Source organism: Arvicola amphibius, chromosome 7, assembly GCF_903992535.2.
Source record: "Arvicola amphibius chromosome 7, mArvAmp1.2, whole genome shotgun sequence".
Lineage (NCBI taxonomy): Eukaryota > Metazoa > Chordata > Mammalia > Rodentia > Cricetidae > Arvicola > Arvicola amphibius.
In genome coordinates, this window is record NC_052053.1 from 917,568 (window position 1) to 937,838 (window position 20,271).

Below are 20,271 nucleotides of genomic sequence, written 5' to 3' on the forward strand. Positions count from 1 at the left end.
AAAATGACTTCGTCAAACTGGTAATAACTGACCTTCTATCTCACTCAGCTGCAGGACGCTCATTAGTTTGTCAGTACTACTGACTAGTGGCTGTCTTCCACCCATTGCATCTCTCTTAAATGTGAATAAGGTAAATAACATTGCTATAAATTTTACTATCCTTAAATGTTTGACAGGTGTTTTTAATAAGCATTCCAGATTGTTGCTAAACTGTGGTAATTTCATAAGTCATCCCTGGTGCTTTAACTGACATCTAGGAGCATATTATCTTTGGAGTGATACCTTGAACAGCATATATATATATATATGTGTATATATATATGCATATATATGTATATATGTGCATATACATGTATATACATATATATATGGGGGAAGGCCCTGATCTTGCATCAAAGTGTAGTGTCAGGCTTTATTTATTCTTCACGGGAAGCCATACCCTTCCTAAGGAGTGAAGGGTTGGAGTAAAGGGTGGAGGAAGAGGAAGGGAGGGAGTGGGAACAGGCATAGCTATATAAAATGAGAAAAGATCATATTAAAAAAATCTTAATTAAAAAAGGAAAAATTAAAGTACATAACATAATTTTCTGTTTATTTTGTAGGAAGATGAATTTATGAACATCTTCAGATGTTCTAGATTGGAAGTGGCTAACATTTTTAGTTTTATTTACCCAAATTATTAGAAATATTACTGGACTATATTCTCTATAACTATCTGGAGATGAATTTTCAAGTTTCACAATTATAAATTATAAAATTATATATATTGAGAATATTGAGAAAGAGTATTTATGCATGGTATATAACTATATATTGTTGTATATAGTTTCAAATAAATATATACACAATATATATTGAAAAACTGCATATATTATAATGAATCATTACACACTAGCACACACAATTTCCCTTTGTTAATGGGGATGCCCTGGGAATTTAGTTGTACTCAGAAATGTTCTGGGATTATTCAAAATATTGTTTGGTATCTCCCAAGAGACAACCTCAAAAGGTGAGGAAAAATATAAGTTATGCTCATTTCTTTCCATGTGAGAAACGCATGAAAGACAAGATAGAGGCTTCATCACAGGTAAAAAAGAGTATTGTCATGTGATATTATGTGTCACAGACACCTGAAATGTTTGGGTAACATTTATATTACCACTTAAATAGTGGGGACACAGAAAATTGTCAACACTTATTATTCAGTATGCCGTGATTTCTTGCCACCAAATGTAAGTGAGGTACAATAAGACTTTTCTTCTCTAAATTCATGTGAGCATTTTTTATATTTTATATACTTATATGGAACAAATTAAAATATATTTTTAAATATCATTATTCTATTGATTATATAAATGTGTGTATTTAAATGTTTATTTTAAGCTGAAACAAGAACTGAGAGTAAATAATGGATAACTCTATATATATAAATGTCTAAATGGCATGATGAAGCTTTTGGCAGCATTGATAGTTCACATTGATTTCCCTACAAACACTTACTGAGTGTCTGTGCTTTGGTGGCACTAAAAATGGCGGGGTATTTTAGAAAGCAAAATCTTATTGTTCTCAATCATTATTTAAATAGATAGTAGATATTTAAAAAGTCAGTCTCATGGCAAAATAGAATATCCAAATGTTCTTTTGATGCTCAATGAAATCTGACAGACATTAATAAAGTTTTCTTACAACGTACTGATACAGAGCTAAATCATGAAAATAACCCAACTGATAGTGAAAGCTGAAAAGGCAATCCAATTCTTCCCATAGAACTCCAAAGCTGGAGAAAGGAAGGCAATGTTATCTTCAGACTTAACAAGAAAACAATACACTCTGCTGCTCTCAGATCAGGAGGGGGAACAAGTTGGAGAAAAACTTTGATCCTCTAGAAGTGAGCTTGAAGATGAAGAAAGGATAACTAGAAAATAATGACAAATGAGAAAAAAAAATACTTATATGCATGAGCATTCCAGAATGAAGCCCATCAAACATTCATTGATATTCTAACTTAAAAATCTTAATGAAGAAAAATGTGCAAATGATCAGAGTCTTACTAAAGGTGATTTTCTTATATTTGCCACAAACAAATATCGAAGATATAGGCTAACAGAATAAAGTCTCATGTTGCTTGAGTTTTTCGATCTCAGGATGCTTCCTGGAATATATGTTTACACAATAAATGGGTCATACTAGAGACGTAGTAGTTTTATAAACTGAGAAGTAATATTTTAAACAATTTAATGCAAATTACATTACTACTTATGTTAATTTATATGTTTTAATTTTTGTTCATGCCTCATGTAGACATGACATTTACTATAATTTTCACCATAGGCGTCACTTTTATTTCTCCTTTAAAGCATTGGATCTCACCATTTTACTAACTTGATAATAGCTCTCATCCATCAATATGCATTCTACTTCAAGCTCTGTTCAATTTTTTTTTATCGTTATTGCATTCACCTAATATCTGTTTGATTAACTATAGGTTTTTCTTATCACACACTAAAAAATAATGTGAAGAGATTCTTATTGTCTATAATAACAAAAGGATTTCAATCATTTCCAGAGGTTTTGTAAATCTTTTCTATAGTATATTTTATTTAGTGCTTTTGGTGTTTGCCCAGAATAACATTTGAATTTATCATTACCCCTCAGGGCAGCATAAAGTCAGGTGTTGGTCACACTGCACTAGGATGATGAAGTAAGAGGTTTGTCAATGTCTGAGTGCAATTGGAGTATATAATGAGATCCTTGCTCATAAAAGACGGGAAGGAGAACAATATAAAGAATATCTCCTTAAAAATATCTTCTGTTTTTTTTCTTCACTTCATATAAATGATTAATAGGACGACAGGGTTTATTGGCTCGTTTATACATATTTTCAACTTCTGTCCAGTGTGTTGAAGTTTGACATGTACAAACAAGACATGTAAATTTTTCCATTAAAAAATTTCATGACTGAACAGTAATATTTTTTAGTCAATGCAATCTTTATAATTCAATACAATCTCTATCCAAACTAGGCTTTCTATATGATTACAATTGCAAACCAAACGGTAAAGAGGATAATCATTCTCTATATATTGAAAACAAACATTTTTGCTCCGTTTTCTTTTGGTTTAGATCTGAATATTTTTGACAAGATCCCCCTTTGGGTCCCACACTGATCTCAAACAAACTATCTCTTTCTGTCACCTTCTGATATTCTGAAGTTACAGGCATGTGTGTCGGCCCTACTGAACATTTGGTGTTATTATGAATTTTGTAAAACTCTGCCTTCTATTTCCATGGATGCCATATCTAATATACAGCTATCATAAATCGATCCATATATCTACTATCTATATATTATCTACCTATGGTCTATCTCTCTATATGTAAATAGAATGTGTCATGTTTTATAACATCAAGGAGATATTTATTATGTGATATTATTGAGAAAGAGGATATTGGATATAGTGAGATGTATTGACGCTTTTTCAGTCTTCAATCCATTAACAGCAAAAGAAGATTGCCTTTGGATTACAAATATGAAATATATATGCAATCTATAAATGTTTGATGAATGCAATCAAGCACAACTAAAATACCCACTCTATCTTTCAATCTCTAACTCTATGACACATATTGTCATTAAAGAACAATGAGTTTATACTCACAAATCAAAAATTTTTTAAATTTGAAATTATGTTAATTATATTAGTGCTGTATATTAAGTATCTGTCAGTGGATAGTAAAGGACAGCTATTGTTAACATCGGTGTTTCTACTCTGAGCAGGTTTTCTGATAAGCCAGAATGGGGAATCACAACCTTACAGTGGTGACAGAATTCATCCTGATGGGCATCACAGACCACGCTGAACTCCAGGCCCCACTGTTTGGGCTCTTCCTCATCATTTACCTGATCTCACTGATGGGCAACCTAGGCATGATCATTCTCACCACAGTGGACCCAAGGCTACAAACACCCATGTACTTCTTTCTCAAACACTTGGCTGTTACAGATCTGGGTTATTCTACATCTGTCGGACCCAAAATGTTAATAAATTTTGTTGTGCATCAAAATACAATATCATTTAACCTTTGTGCTACACAGCTTGCTTTTTTTCTTGTGTTTATAGTTAGTGAACTTTTTATTCTGTCTGCAATGTCCTATGACCGCTACGTGGCCATCTGTAAGCCTCTGCTCTACACTGTCCTCATGTCCCAGAGGGTGTGTTGGGTACTAGTGGCCGTCCCTTACCTCTATTGCTCATTTGTCTCTCTTCTGGTCACAATTAAGATTTTCACTTTGCCTTTCTGTGGCTACAATGTCATCAGTCATTTCTACTGCGACAGTCTTCCGTTGTTACCTCTGCTGTGCTCAGATACACGTGAAGTCGAACTGATTATTCTAATATTAGCAGCCTTTGATTTGATTTTCTTCTCTTCTGGTTGTCCTTGTGTCCTACCTGCTAATCCTCATAACTATTCTGAGAATGAACTCAGCTGAGGGCCAGGCAAAGGCTTCTCCACCTGTGGTCACACCTGACAGTGGGTCATCGTCTTCTATGAACTTTGATATTATGTATGTGCAGCCCAATTCTAGCCACTCCTTGACACAGATAAAGTGGCTTCAATATTTTATACCATGGTCATTCCCATGTTGAATCCCTTGACTACAGCTTGAGGAACAAAATGTAAAATATGCCCTGCAAAGGACACTAAATAATTTGTGCAAATTATTTTCTTTTGGTTTCAATAAATATAAATTGTTCCTAATCAAAATACATTAAGAAAACATTAAAAACATTATTGCTGCAATATTAATTTGTAAACGTCTTATTTTATATTATTTTAGCTGCTATAGATAAATAATAAAAATTGAAAGAATTAAATAAAACTTTTCCACAATAAGTTGATTTTATACAAAAGTGGACAGAATACACACCAGAAACCTCTCCCCTAAACAGATGCACATATGTACATTCACGCGCGCGCACACACAAACACACACACACACACACACACACACACACAACATACATATATACACCAGCAATAAGGAGAGAGACATGATGAGGCAACATGGGAGATAATGAGAATTTCAGAAAGAAAATGACTAAGTTCCTTGTGTGTTTATCATTTGTTCAATTAAACTCCAAAGTAGCTGATCTATTTATAATTGCTTTATCTCAGACTTAACCTTTACTTCTTAATATAATAGTTATCATTTTTATTCTATATTGTTATCTCTGCTGTAGCAACCTGAGCCAGAGACCTCTGCCATTTGTTTACATGAAATAAAATTCTTATTACTTTGCTGATATAATGACTACCATAAACACTATTAATTTGTTTTTTGTCAATACTTTCATTTCAACATATAATTCTGCTACCTGTAACTTAGCAATGTAAATATCATTACTTTCCCATGAACTTGTCTCACTCAACCAATTTTCTCGATAATCAAGGACCTATCATTTAAGATCAGTACTCTTAAGCCCTTCATAAATGTGCTGAGCTTGTGTTCCTGTTGTTGGCCTTACTTCTTAACTATCTGCAAACTATTAGAGATTAATAAAATTATCTAGAGATATGATAACCCTAAGTATGTGTGTTTATATATATATAGATATATATATATATAGATATCTGTAAGAGGACTACACTGAGATGCTTTTTTATCTTTTCAATATGTTTATATGTCTCAATATTAACCAATATGGAAATACATTTTCAATGATTCTCATTGGTTGCTCATATAAATGCATCATTTAGCTCATGAAAAGAAAATCAAATGATAGTATATATTTCATTTATTTTTCTTTTGATCTGTACAAGTATACTTTGATGGTCTTAGATCCTCAAAGTTATAATGAGTCTGGAAAATAAGAATTTGCTTATGTTTTACGCATTCATTTTCAAAACCATTCTCCAGATTTTACAATGAAAATATGGGTACCATTTACATAAATACATTTAATTTTAATTTTGAGAACTTATTACCAGGTTTTTATTTTTAGAAATATCATGCTCTGGTAGTTATGCAAGATAAAAAGAAGAGACCCAACAAATTAATTTAAAACTGTGTAAAAACATAAAGAACGGCAACAATAGCATACATAATAAAAAGGGACAGTATAGGTGATGAAATTAATATTTCATTATTTCAGTGATTTTTTAAAAATTATTTCTAAGAACACAACCATGCTAAAACTCAGGTCAGCATAAAATTCACCATGTAATGCAAACTGGTGTAGAGTAAGGAGCAATTCTCCTCCCACCTTTCAAGCACTATGACTTCAAGCTCCCATACCAATTATAATTTTTTAAAACAGTCTTAGCATTGTTTCTTCATTCGCCTTCACTACAAATAATGTTACAAGCTGAAGACATAGCACAGAAGTTAAAAGAACTTGCTGATTGTGAATAGGACCTACATTCAGTTCCAGCACTTATACCAAAGAATCATAACGGTATTAAACTAAAATTCCAGGGCTTCTGTCCTTATGAGAAGCTGAAAATATCTAGAGCTCAAAAATTCACACACAGACACACAAAAATATTCTTTTATTATTCTATATGTGTTCCATGAAAGTTTAAAGAGTTGTTTCAATGAAATATATATATATATATATATATATATATATATATATATATAGTCAAAAAACATTACTCTGTGTGTTTGAATGCTAAATATCACTGGCGCAGTTAAAAATCTGTCTTAAGGTAGCCAAACGACCAAGGAGTTTCAGGCAACGTTACTGAGTAGCACAGGTCGCAGACCGACATGGAACGGTTTTAGCAGAATTAGCAATGAATTTTAAGTAGTTAAAAATGGTACCAAAAAGAAGGAACAGGAGGACAGAAGCAGGAAGAGGAGAAGGAAAAGGTAGGAAAGGAAGGGGGGAGACAGACAGAGAGAGAGAGAGAGAGAGAGAGAGAGAGAGAGAGAGAGAGAGGGAGAGGGAGTGCTGAGTGTTCAGTCAGTATGGGCAAAAGAAGATGCAAAAAATAATTTTCATAAAAGTTGTGGATATAATTTATTTGGGATATTGAATTCCCCAAGGAGAAAAATAAGCAATAATTATTTTTTCCACAAAAAAGTGAGCTCAGTCAGTGAGAAATCTTCTTCATAATATTTTCTGCTTGAACTTGAGTAGTTTTTTATGAGCTTCAGTCACCCAGGAAATTACTTAGTAATGAGAATCACAATAACACATTTCTGGGAGTGCTGGCCTATATTGCTGTCCCAGCACTCGACAGTCTGTTGCAGCAGGACTTCAAACATTCTAAAAATCAAATGTAGGTGGCATATGAGGTCTTAATAAGACTGTTACCAGATGAAGGCTCTATGGTGACAATAAAGGTAGTCACCAATCTGATTACAGGAGAAGACCAATCCATGCATGATCTTCACTATTGCTAGGAGTCTTATTTGGGGTCATCTCTATGGATTCCTAGGCATTGCCCTTGTACCAGGTTTCACCCTAGCCCCATCATGGCCTCTATCAAGATACCTCTTTTCATCGCTCACCCTCTCCACTCTTCCCCAACAAACACCCAGATCCCTCATGTATTTTTTTTTCTCATTTTTTTATTCAAGATTTCCATCTCCTCCCCTTCTCCTCCCCCTCCCTCCCCTCCCCTCCACCCCTACCCCCACTCCACCACTCTCCAAAGACAGCCATCAGGGTTCCCTTCACCATGTTCAGTCCAAGGTCCTCCCATCTCCCCCTAAGTCCAGGAAGGTGAGCAACCAAACTGACAAGGCTCACAGTGAGCCCGTCCATGCTGTAGAGTTCATGTTAATTGCCATTGTCCTTGGTTTCTCAGTCCTTGACTCTAGAGGGGTTCCCAGGTGTCCAGGAAGACGCCCCCAGCTAGTTCCTTGGGCAGCTGAGGAGAGGGTGCCAGAAATGTCCATATCCTATTGTCATACTCATGAATATCTTGCATATCACCATAGAACCTTCACCTGGCATTGGATGGAGAAAATGACAGAGCCCCACATTGGAGCACCAGACTGAGCTCTCAAGGTCCTGATGAGGAGCAAAAGGAGGGAGATCATGAGCAAGGAAGTCAGGACCGTGAGGGGTGCGTTTACCCATTGAGACGGTGGGACAGATCTAACGGGAGACCACCAAGTCCAGTCGGAGTGGGACTGATGGAACAGGGGACCAAACCGGACCCTCATGTATTTTTTAAAAGAAATATAATTCTACAGACCAGCAAAGCTAAAATGAATCCAACAAAACTTACATAATTAAAAATACATGGAGATGCAAACAAATCAGTTTTTCTGAAAATCCACCATATATTAAATATGTTATAAACATGTGTCACGATTCACCAATATTTACTATGGATATCTTATTATAAATAATATATCTCACAGGAAGTTTTCCCATATAATCTCATGTTTATGTATAAGAATTGAATGTATTGTTCCTTTTATTTGTAGGTACTGAAAGGATAGTGCAGTCAATAATTCAATCATCATCAGTCTAAGATGCTAATAAAGTTCTATTTGTGAATTTTAAGGTTTGATGATATTGTTTGTTTCATGTATTCCACTAGACTAAGGCACGGAGTATTTTACTTTTCTTATACTCAAAGAACAATTAATAGATGAACAAGACACTCTGCCTCCCTCAGGAAATCATGTACAATTTGTTTACCCACCTGCATTTGCGCTTCACTTCGGTGAATCTCTTGGGACTAGAAGCGAAAAGTGATATAAATGAAAGTACATTAAACCCATCATTCACAAACTAAGACGATCGAAACTGGATTGCTAAGCAGGGTCATCACACAGGTAAGAAGGAACAGTGGGCTTTGAAAGTTTTTAAGAAGCATAATTAAACTGAGCTATTGCCAAAAACCTAAATATTAATGCTATTAATAACAAGTGTAGACCTTTTCTGCAGTCACGTGTGGTCTGTGTTCATTATTCACAATGCTCATGTTAAAATGATTATCTTGCTTCTCATTCACCCATTTAACCAGACCCTTTTCCTATCTGGTTTCATCTCGGTGTCATATCTCCTAATTACTCAGGATGCCATTCCTGGAGAGGCAGAACGAGACAGGGTTTATGAGACTATATTCTATGTTACATGAAGTATTTGAATCTTGACTTTACCACATACATTTGAGTGACTGTTTATTAAGTATTGCTGCCCTCTGATTCACAGTATACTTGTGTCCTGTAGGAGTAGAGAAGACATAACTACCTACTTCCTAGTGTACTGTGAGGAACATATGAGTTCAGATGAGCAAAGAGCTTAGGAGTATATTCAATACACAATATTTTTCTTCTTTATCTTGGCACTAATATTCTTTCCACTGGGCCTCTTTTCATAACCCTTCACAAGTGTGTAAGAACTGTCAGGATATTCTGTCAAGACCTTGTTTTCACAGAAGAGAGATGCATGGTTCAGAGATCATTAGAAATGGTGATTCATCATGAAGAACAAAGAAGTGGCAGAAAAGGAGACTGTTAGGAGATCTGAAATGAGCCTTGAGAATTAGGTTTTGAACTTTAGTTAAAAAAAAAAAGCTGAGATGTACTAAAACTTTTACCCTTAGCTAAAGATTTATGTAATATATTATAAACATAGTTAGTAAATTAGTCTTATTGCTTCTTTAAACATAGGCTTGACTTGCTAAGAAGGAAATAAAGATTTAAAAATACACACAAAAAAATAGGCACACACTCGTGTGTAATTGTGTGTGTGCTTTAAAACTTGAAGTATTAAATGAAGAAATAAAATAAGAAACCTTTGTACATAATTTAAAAACCTTGGCAACAACTGAAGGAGCAATGCAGGTAGGAGCTGTCCCATAGGTCTCTGAGATCTGAGAGTATCTTGTAAGAGAGAGCAGCATTGGCTCATGCCAGCTGCGGTAACACACACACACACACACACACACACACACACACACCACACCACACCACACCACATCTCCACCTAAGAGCTGATATTCAGAAACATGATCAATGGGCTAAAAACAAATTATAACTATTTCCACTTTCTGGAAATAATTAAAAAAAAACGGAACCTTAAAAGGTAATGCTATAATTTCTACATTGTCGTTGGCTTTGTAAAATAGGCCAACCATCTTTAAAAACAGCTCAGCTGTTGTTGTTGTTTGTTTTAATAAAGTGTTTTTAAATAAATTTTTGAAATAAAAAAACCTTGGCGACAGACTAAGTAGTTATTAATTTTTTATCAAAATTATGACTTTATTGCTGGATATGATGGCACACACCTGTAATCCCAGCTCTCATTGGGTAGAAGAAATAAGATCAGATGCTACAGAAGACTTTCTTGATGTAGAGACATTAAGAACACAAATTCCAGGTCATGCTGGGCTACATAGAAAGACCAAGTCTCAAAACAGAGAACAATATCTTTTTCCTTGCTCTCATATCTGTCCTTCCTCCATCTCAACTATCCCATTCCCTCAAGTTCTCCTCAACCCTCCCCTCTTCCCTCTTCTGCCCCTTCTACTCCCCCCCCCCCACCCCATGCTTCCAATTTTATCAGGCAATCTTGTCTGTTTTCAAGGTGGATCTATATATGTTTTTCTTTGGGCTCACCTTATTTCTTAGCTTCTCTGGGATCAGGAATTATATAACCAATGTCGTTTGCTTATAGCTAGTATTCACTTATGAGTGAGAACATACCATATTCATCTTTTTGGGTCTGGGTTACCTCATTCAGGATAGTGTTTTCTAATTGCATCCATTTGCATGCAAAATTTTTTTTTACCACTGAATAGTACTCTAATGTGTAAATGTGCCACATTTTCTTTATCCATTCTTTGTTTGAGGGGCATCTAAGTTGTTTACAGATTCTGGCTATTACAAATAATGCTGCTATGAACATAGTTGAACAAATGCTTTTGTAGTACGATTGAGCATCTTTTGGGTATATGCCCAATAGTGGTATTGCTAGATCCTGAGGTAGGTTGATTCTCAATTTTCTGAGAAACCACCATACTGATTTCCAAAGTGTTTGCACAAGTTTGCATTCCCACCAGCAATGGATGAGTGTTTGCCTTACTCCACATCCTCTCCAGCATAAGCTGTCACTGGTATTTCTGATCTTAGCCATTCTGACAGGTATAAGATTGTATCTCAGAGTTGTTTTAATTTGCAGTTCCCTGATGGCTAAGGATGTTGAATATTTCTTTAAGTATCTTTTGGCCATTTGAGATTCTTCTGTTGAGAATTCTCTGTTTAGTTCTGTACTCCAATTTTTATTTGCATTATTTAGAATTTTAATGTTTAATTTCTTGAGTTCTTTATATATTTTGGAGATCAGTCCTTTGTCTGATGTGGGGTTGGTGAAGATCTTTTCCCATTCAGTAGGCTGCCTTTTTGTCTTATTGAACATGTTCTTTGCTTTACAGAAGCTTTTCAGATTCAGGAGGTCCCATTTATTTATTCTTGCTCTCGGTGTCTGTGATACTGGGGTTATATTTAGGACATGGTCTCCTGTGTCCATGCATTGAAGAATACATCCCACTTTTTCTTCTATCAGATTCAATGTGGTCAGATTTATATTGATGTCTTTAATTCATTTGGACTTGAGTTTTGTGCATGGCAATACATATGGATCTAATTTATTGTTCTACATGATGACATCTAGTTATGCAAGCACTATTTGTTGAAGATACTTTCTTTTTTTTCCCTTGTATAATTTTATCTTCCTCGTCAAAAATCACGTGGTTGACAGTTGAATTGTTGATGCAGACTGATGGTCCACTGTGGCACCAGGATATATTCCGACTAAATGTCCAGGTGTTTTGGGGATCTAATCTTTTTGGGTGTATACCTGCTCAGCCTAGATATAGTAGGGAGGGCTTTGGACCATCCAAAGGAATGTACCTTAACATCTCTGAGGATTAGATGAGGGTGGGACATGTGGAAGGAATGGGAGGAGGGAGAGGGTGGGAACTTGGATTGGTATGTTTTAAAAATCTAATAAATAAATAACAGAGAATGAAATAAGCAAACAAAACAAAGACCATTCTAATGTTTTTATTATTCTGTTCCTTTAAAGTCCACTCTATCATAATTTTGTGGAATATAAATATTGTTTTTATATTTCTGAGCTGGAGCAGAACTGGTGATTTCATATGAAAAAAAACACATATCTTATGTGCAAGTTCTTGACATACTATTTCAAAAATAACTTATATTAAACTTACTCCCTACACAGGTTGTCACTGTTAAGCCCAATGGGGAAACTCAACCACACTGCAAAAATCCAAGTTACTGAATTCATTCTCCTGGGACTCACCTCCAGCCCCAGCCTGAAGGCACCACTCTTTGGAATATTTTTAATCATATACTTGGTCACCCTGGTGGGAAATCTGGGCATGGTTATTCTGACTCATTTGGACTCTAAACTACACACTCCTATGTACTTTTTCCTGAGACACTTATCGATCACTGATCTCGGTTACTCCACAGTTATTGGTCCAAAAATGATGGTAAACTTTGTTATGCAGCAAAACTCCATTTCCTACACTGGGTGTGCTGTGCAGCTGACATTCTTTGAGATTTTCATCATCACTGAACTATTTATTCTTTCGGCCATGGCCTATGATCGTTACATTGCCATTTGTAAACCTCTTCTCTACGTGATTATTATGTCAAGGAAAGTGCGCTGGGCGCTGGTCCTGGTACCCTATCTGTACAGTATATTTGTGTCACTTCTTCTCACAGTTAAGCTATTTACACTGTCCTTTTGTGGCTCTAATGTAATCAGTTATTTTTATTGTGACTCTGTCCCTCTGATATCTCTGCTCTGTTCTGACACACATGAATTAGAGCTGATTATATTAATTTTCTCGGGCTGTAATTTACTCTCCTCCCTCTTGATTGTTCTCGTATCTTACATGTTCATATTTGTGGCGATTCTCAGGATGAACTCAAAGGAGGGGAGGTCCAAAGCCTTCTCCACGTGCAGCTCTCATCTGACAGTGGTGGTTGTATTTTACGGAACTCTGCTGTTTATTTACCTGCAGCCCAAATCCAGTCATGCGTTTGATATTGATAAGATGGCCTCTGTGTTTTATACATTAATCATTCCTATGCTTAATCCATTGATTTACAGTCTACGAAACAGAGAAGTAAAAGAGGCTCTTAAGAGAACTTTTGCTCATGGATTCAGAATCCACACTTAATACCTCAATATTCAGTCACACAGTTTTTATACTTTGTCAGACCGTGATACACATTGAGATCATTTAATAGTAAAAGTAAACAGCAAGTTTAAATCTCTTCATAATGAATTCCCCTCTATGCAAGCTCCTGATTTTTTTCCAACTGAAAAGAAAAACACACAGTACTAATTAAAATCCTCAAGTGCTATTCAGGTCACACTGGAAATTAAAGCTGATTACGGGTAATATTTCATTTATGTTTATAATATAAATCCTGTCTGAAGGTCAGAGGTAAACTAAAGCTGCTAGAAGCCAGGTTAGTGGTGTCTCACTTCTTTAATCCCAGGATTTGGAGACAGAGGCAGATGGATCTCTAGTGAGTTCATCACCCTGGGCTGCACAAGATCCATGCAGAAATAGATCCAGGTGGTGGTAGTTTACACCTTTAATCCTAGTACTAGGGAGTTACAAGCCTTTAATCCCAGCAATAAAGGCATTGTAAAACAGGAGGAGACAGAGGCTCAGGGCTCAGTCTGTAATCACCCAGTCTTAGAAGAGGTAAGACTTCTCTAGTGACTCGACTGTTCTGCTTTTATGATCTTTAGCTTGAACCCCAATATTTGTCTCTGAGATTTTCTTATGCGTGCTATAGTTTATAAATATGGAAAATGCAGGTTTGTTGTTTCAGCTTAGTCTTTGCTTTTTTGTTGTTTTGTTTTAATTTGCTTTGTTTTGGTTATGATTTTTCAAGACAGGGTTTCTCTGTGTAGCTTTAGAGTCTGTCCTGAAATTCACTCTATAGACTAGGAAGACCTCAAATTAACAGAGATCCTGCTGTATCTGCCTCCCGAATGCTGGGATCAAAGGCATATACCGTCACTGCTCCGCTCAGCTTGGAGCTTAATTTTAAAAAAGGAAAAATCATTCCTAATTAAAATGAATCAATGCAAACTATAGACTTAGGAATATATATTTTACAGTAGTCATTGAGCATTAAGGTTAAATAAGATTTATGCCATGAATAATATTCAAGCTCTAAGAGGAAACAAGAAAAAAATGTAATTACAACAGAAAAGAATTTTTTAAATAAAAAACTAAGTTCTAAGTGTCAAACAAAGGATCAGACCTCAAAATGAAGTGTCAATCAACTTAAGATAATATTTTATATGTTAAGGAGAAATTTTACATTGAGGAAGAATTTTTTTAATTAGACACCACAAAGAGTTCTCATGAATAAGTTTGGGTTTATAGTCTCATGTTGCAATGGTTTATGACTGTAAACCTCAAATGAATCATGGTCATCTGATCATGTACTGCTTCGTTATAAACATTTTTTTAAATTATATAATAGTGATTATGTAGGAAAGATAACATACTTCAAATGTCATTGTGAAACCATCCTAGGAGTCTTGTTTCCATTGAAAGCTTACCTGAAATTGTGTAGATTCTAAAACACTGGCTCTTTCCTGTATCCAAAAATCAGACAGCCTCAGCTGTTATTCACAATTTCTTTACTATAAACTCTTCCTTGATGCATTCTTCTCAAAGATGTCTAACTTTCTGCATGGAATAAATATCTTAATTCAGGCATGAAGTTGTGAAGCACAAACAATCAGGCAAAGAAAATTCTGTTAAGACTTTAGCCTAAGTATTGACCCAGTTCAATAAAGTATGTTTGAAATCAAAGTGCAGTTTCAAAGGATTGTTTTCATTTATAAATCAGTTTTAATTTTTTTTTTAAAAATGTTACTACCACAGGTATCAACAAGGAATAAAAGTCAAAACATTCCGTGTATGGCTTATGCTGCTTCTCTGGATTAGAGAAAGGTGTCGGGAGTTGTGTGGCCTGGTTTCCGATCAGTATATGAATGCTTGCTCAATGGGTCTCCAGATGATGCTCATTCCACTGGGACAATCTCAAGTGACAGGAAACAGAGGACTTCAGGACAGCACAGAATACTGCTGGGACCACACGGCCTGCATGTTCTCTTCTCTCTTATAATATTGATGATAATCTCAGAGGTTTTATTGTCATTTTGTTAATCATGCATTGGACAGATGTGATCATTCCTGGAAAGCCCATTTTTTTCCCCAAGTATCTTCCCCTAAAATTCTTTGGGAACTGATGTTTCTCAGGTTTTTTAATGTTCCCTCTCCCTCCTGTTTTTCCACTCCCTTCTTCCCACTCCACCCCTCATCCACTCCTCAGAGAGGGTCATGTCTCTCATGAGGAGTCAGCAAAGTTCGGCATATCACTTTAGGCAGGACAAAGACCCCTTCTCTGCCCCTTGTATCTAGGCTGAGCAAGATATTCCTCCATAGGGAATGGACTCCAAAAGTCAGTTCATGCACTAGGGATGAATATTGGTTCCACTGTTAGTGACCCCACAAACTGCCCAAGTCACACAACTGTCACCCACATTCAGAGGGGCTAGTTCAGTCTTACAGCTTCAGAGGGGCTAGTTCAGTCTGCAGCTGTCAGTCCAGGGTCAGCGAGCTCCCACTAACTAGAGTCAGATGTTTCTTCTTCTGTGATCAAGCATCATGATCTTGGCCCCTTTGCTCATCTGGGAATGCCAGTTGCCACTTCAGACCCTGGGAACTGTTCTGACTCAGTGCTGACAGGATCACAGACAGATCACCAAATTTCTGTAAATATGTTTTAGTCAGGATTGTTGTTCTTAAAAGTGTGTGCCTATGTTAGTTTTGTAAAAAAAAAAAAAACAAAAAACAAAAACAAAAACAAAAAAAATAAAATAAATAAATAAAACAGGATGCACCTGGCTCAATATTTGGTCAAACTAGCAAATAAGTGTTGTTTTTGGTTTAAAAATGTTTGGGGGGAAAAAAAGCATATTTGACATATTGGTTTTGCTGGTTAACATCGGGGGATGGGAAATAATGGTTTGTTGGTGTGGAGAAACATGCTTGTTTCGGTTGTATAAATAAAGAGGGCTGGAGCTATCCGGGACTGGCCACTTATGTGAAAGTCATCAGGTGGGCAGACAGTGCATTCCTTTGGGCCCGATGTCCCTTCTTTGTCTCCGGACCTGACCCAAGGCTGGGGTGAAACTGAGGCCAGAAAAACATTCACAATGTCTTAACACAGTCCTCATTAAGATCAATTTGAAAAACTCACACTTATAAAAAAAAAACTTCAGTACAAGGAATGGCAAACATAATATTTCCCCCCCCCCCACACCCCCAAAATGCAAATACTTACAGGGATTCAGCAGATTATGTAAGAGATTTGAAAATTAAATGATGCCTCAATGCCCACACCTTATTTCACTAGGTCCAGAATACCCCCCCCCCCCCCCCCCTAACCAAGTTCATTGCCTACTACCTATAGATATACTCCAAATAATATTAAAAATATTAAAACTATTACTATACTCGTTAAATGAAATACTAAATCAGAAATAACACAAATGAATGAGCTACCACTTTCGAACACATAGAACACCAATATCACTAATAAGCACTATGCTGCATTTAGATTACTCTTTAAAACAATTAAATTAATCTATTATCCCAGAATTATCCCCGGCTACTACATAATTTATTTTGAAGAGAAACAACTCGGGAGTCATTTTAGGGGTGATGCAATATTCTGTTTCTGGTGAACATTTTTCAAATGCCATCCATGTTCTATTAGTATTTTTTGCATAAGTTTTCTAATTTTTAAAATATTTTCATTAGTTCTTTGTTAATTTTGTCACATGCCCTCTTCCTTTAACTCTTTCCATATCTACCCACCTTGCTTTATCAACATTGTTTTGTGTCTTTTTTTCTCACTTCAATGGAGTTTGTGCTGTCTAAATATTCCTGGATATGTATGGAGCTTTACACTGGATTGTTGTTGACTTACTGGGGGCTACACTTTTTTTTAAGAAAATTGACCTTTGCTATAACAGAAGCTAACAGTTTTCCAAGAGCTCCTCTGTTAGATGTTGAACTTGGTGCCCAGCTCCCCTCTTCATGCTAGGATTTGCTCTGTTTGGAGCCTGTACTAGTCTTGTACATGTTATAAGAACTGCTGTGCATATCCAGGAAGTGTCTGGCAATGATTTGTATCAATTTCTAGGCCCCTGTATAAATGACATGCTTTCTCTAGTAAAGATTTTTTAAAAATACAAGAAAATTTTAAAAACAAAGTAATAAAACATGGTATATGTTTATAATTTATTCCAAAATGTCAAGGATGAAGGATGTCTAAAAATGTCATAAGGAAATACTACTGTCTAAAATTATAATACAAGTAATTACATTAATTAGTAATTAATGTAAATTAGAGTAAGAGAAGGAAAACAGTAATTAGGATACAGTGTATGAGAAAAGAATCTATTAATAATAAAAGGGAGAAATAACTAAAAAAATAATAATTAATTTTAAAAGAGAAGCCTATCAGACATTTAATAATCTTGTTGCCTTTGCTTTGATTTTTTGCCCATTTGCTTTGATACAAATGTCTCCTTTTTATTCAGCTTCAATGTTCTGTTGAGAAAAATCACCTACATCTACAGGTCCACAAAGAATGGCAAGGCAAAGTTAATGTTTTCAAAGCAGTTGTTTGACAAGAATATGCACTGTGCTTTTCCTACAATCTATTCCCATGCAAAACTACGATCTCATCACTTAGAAATAAGCAGCAGCAAGCAACAATGAAATTACTTGCATCTACTTTATTAGGGAATGCAATTTCAATGAGAATTAAAAAGAAAGTGTTAGAGTATTCATTACTCCAGTTAAAGTCCAACCACACTTCTTCTTTGTATGCTTGTTGTTTTTTAATTAAAATATTGTTAAAATTATAAAAAAGAAGGAGTTAGGACAGAGGCAGGAAATATACCCCAACACGTAATTAGTCCACATAAGAGGATCTGAGTATGGTCAGAGACAGCTCTATGCATGACTCAAAAGAAAGCAAAACTGAGGAGACCTCCGGGGCCTACGTCTTGAAGCCTGAACAGCATGAAGAATATGAAATTCTCATAATACAAGCCTCCTTTTCTGTGGTAATTATTCGTGGGATATCACCATTGCCTAATTACCTAATACACCATTTGTGTTCTTTCTTTTATTTTCATTTTAAATTTCTTAATTTTTTAATTTTATCTTCTTTGTTTCTTTCTTCTTTCCTTCCTTCCCTCTTTTTTTCTTTCTTCTTTCGTTCTTTCTTTTCTTTCTTGCTTTGTTTCATTTTCTTTCTTTCTCTCTCTTTCTTTCCTTATTTATTTCTCTTTCTTTCATTGTTGTTATTGTTTCTGTTTTTGTCATTTGTTTTGTTTTTATATGGTGTCTATCTATGTAGTTATTCCTGTTCTAGATCTGTGCCTACATGAAGCAGAGTAGCCTCAGATTCACAGAGATTTGCCGCCTCTGCCTTCTGAGTAAAGAGATTTAAGGCCTGTGCCACAAATCTGGCCTTGTGCTTATTTCTTTATCTAAACATCACCAGAAGCCGGTAATCATACCAAAATTTCTAATTTCTTGTTTATCAAATTTTTAAAAGTACATACTTCCTTTGTAATATGCAGACGAGGTTTTTACTTTCTTTTTTTATTTACTTATAAAATTTCTCCCTCCTTCTGCTCTTCATTTGAAACCTGGAAGTCAGTATAATAACTATATAAACGGACAAATGTGTCCAATTACCAACTACCTAAATTTTAATTCTCAATTTTCTAAATACATTTCTATTTTAGACATTAGGAATTATAATTTTAAATAGGTAGCTTGTACATAATTTCAGAGTGTTTATAATTCAGTACATCAAAACCTTACATATTGATATAAAATGCTTTCATTGTCTTCATAGTCACAAAAGGCTTAATCTAACACAGAAAGGAATGTACTCATTGCATAAAATTTTATAAAATTTGCATTGCACATTAGATGTAACAAATACAAAATCAAAATACACAATAAATATAAATGGATTTTTAAATAAAAATTGTATAGTCATAGTCAAAAGACAAGGTTTACTTTGTGCTACTGTTTTAGTTCTTTTCTAGTTTTCTGTTTTAGCTCAACTGAAAGAAAATTTAATGAATAGTAAAAGAATGCTTTATCATAAAAGTCATGGGTAGGAAAGTTTGTATTTGTGTGTTGGGGTGTCTGTGGGTTTAAGTGGAATGGGGTGTATTGGTGCTGGTTATGCAAAGGCCACATATATACTGAGACCCATAACAATGTATCCAAAGTCTTCCTCTACAGCTTCCTTCTGTCGTCTTGACTTATTATTTCAGTGAATTATGAACTTGCAGTTAGACTAAACTGACTAGCCAGTAAACACCTGGGATCTCCTGTGTTTACTTCTCAAGGCTGACTGACAGTCAAATTAAACCATTACCAACATGCTCTTGTAGGTACTAGAGTCTTCATACTTGGACTGCAAACATTCTGACACACGCAATCATTACTTAGTCCATGAATAACTGTAGCTTAAATCTGCATCATGCCATTCCTGTAGCAACTAGTATGCTGAGTCTATGAAATAAAGGGGAATAACGCAAGGAAACAGATGGTGGAATGATTCGACATTCCTTGGAAATATAACATCTTCTCACTTTATTGATAGACTGCTAGCTTTTAGGGTCTTAATAACTCAAGTTTGCAATAAGAAATCCTGGCAAAGAAATTGAGGTCCTTTGACAAATGTGATTCAATTCATCTGCCCTTTAGATACCATGGATATGAGGTCTATACAGTTCAGTAATACAAGCTCAGAATAAAGCAGTACAGTACAAAGAAAAACTGAGTACCCAAAAGGTGGGAGAATAGGGAGTTCCCATCTGTCCTGGGTATACACTGTGAGACCTTGTCTAAAAGAGAAAGTATCTATTTATGAGTAGATTAATTCCTAGAGGAGAGTCTTGTTGTGGAACCAGTCCTGAGAGCATCTCCCCAGGATGCAACAGACTTCTTAGGGATCCTAGCATCACTGGGCTTCACATTCTGATCTCAAAGTCTTATAGGGCGGAATCAACTCATGAATGCAACCATGTAGATATTTTAATTAAGAGCATTGAAGTCCAATGTCTACTCCAGGTTGGTTTAGAATATTTCCTATTTTTATTAAGGATTTTGAATATCCACATAAGT

The 20,271-nt window shown here is 35.4% G+C and overlaps 1 protein-coding gene and 1 pseudogene across 1 annotated transcript; both read left to right on the forward strand.

Moving 5' to 3' along the window:
• The first annotated feature begins 3,796 nt into the window (after positions 1–3,796).
• On the forward strand, positions 3,797–8,453 carry LOC119818802 (annotated as a pseudogene).
• A 3,778-nt stretch (positions 8,454–12,231) lies between these two features.
• On the forward strand, positions 12,232–13,185 carry LOC119818838 (olfactory receptor 8K1-like). The gene has a single exon (XM_038336646.1). The coding sequence runs from the start codon at positions 12,235–12,237 to the stop codon at positions 13,183–13,185; it is 951 nt and encodes a 316-aa protein (XP_038192574.1). The 5' UTR covers positions 12,232–12,234.
• Positions 13,186–20,271: the final 7,086 nt, after the last annotated feature.

Excerpts from the sequence above, each read along its gene's own strand:
- LOC119818838 (XM_038336646.1), top strand. The coding sequence starts at position 12,235 with ATGGGGAAACTCAACCACACTGCAAAAATCCAAGTTACTGAATTCATT.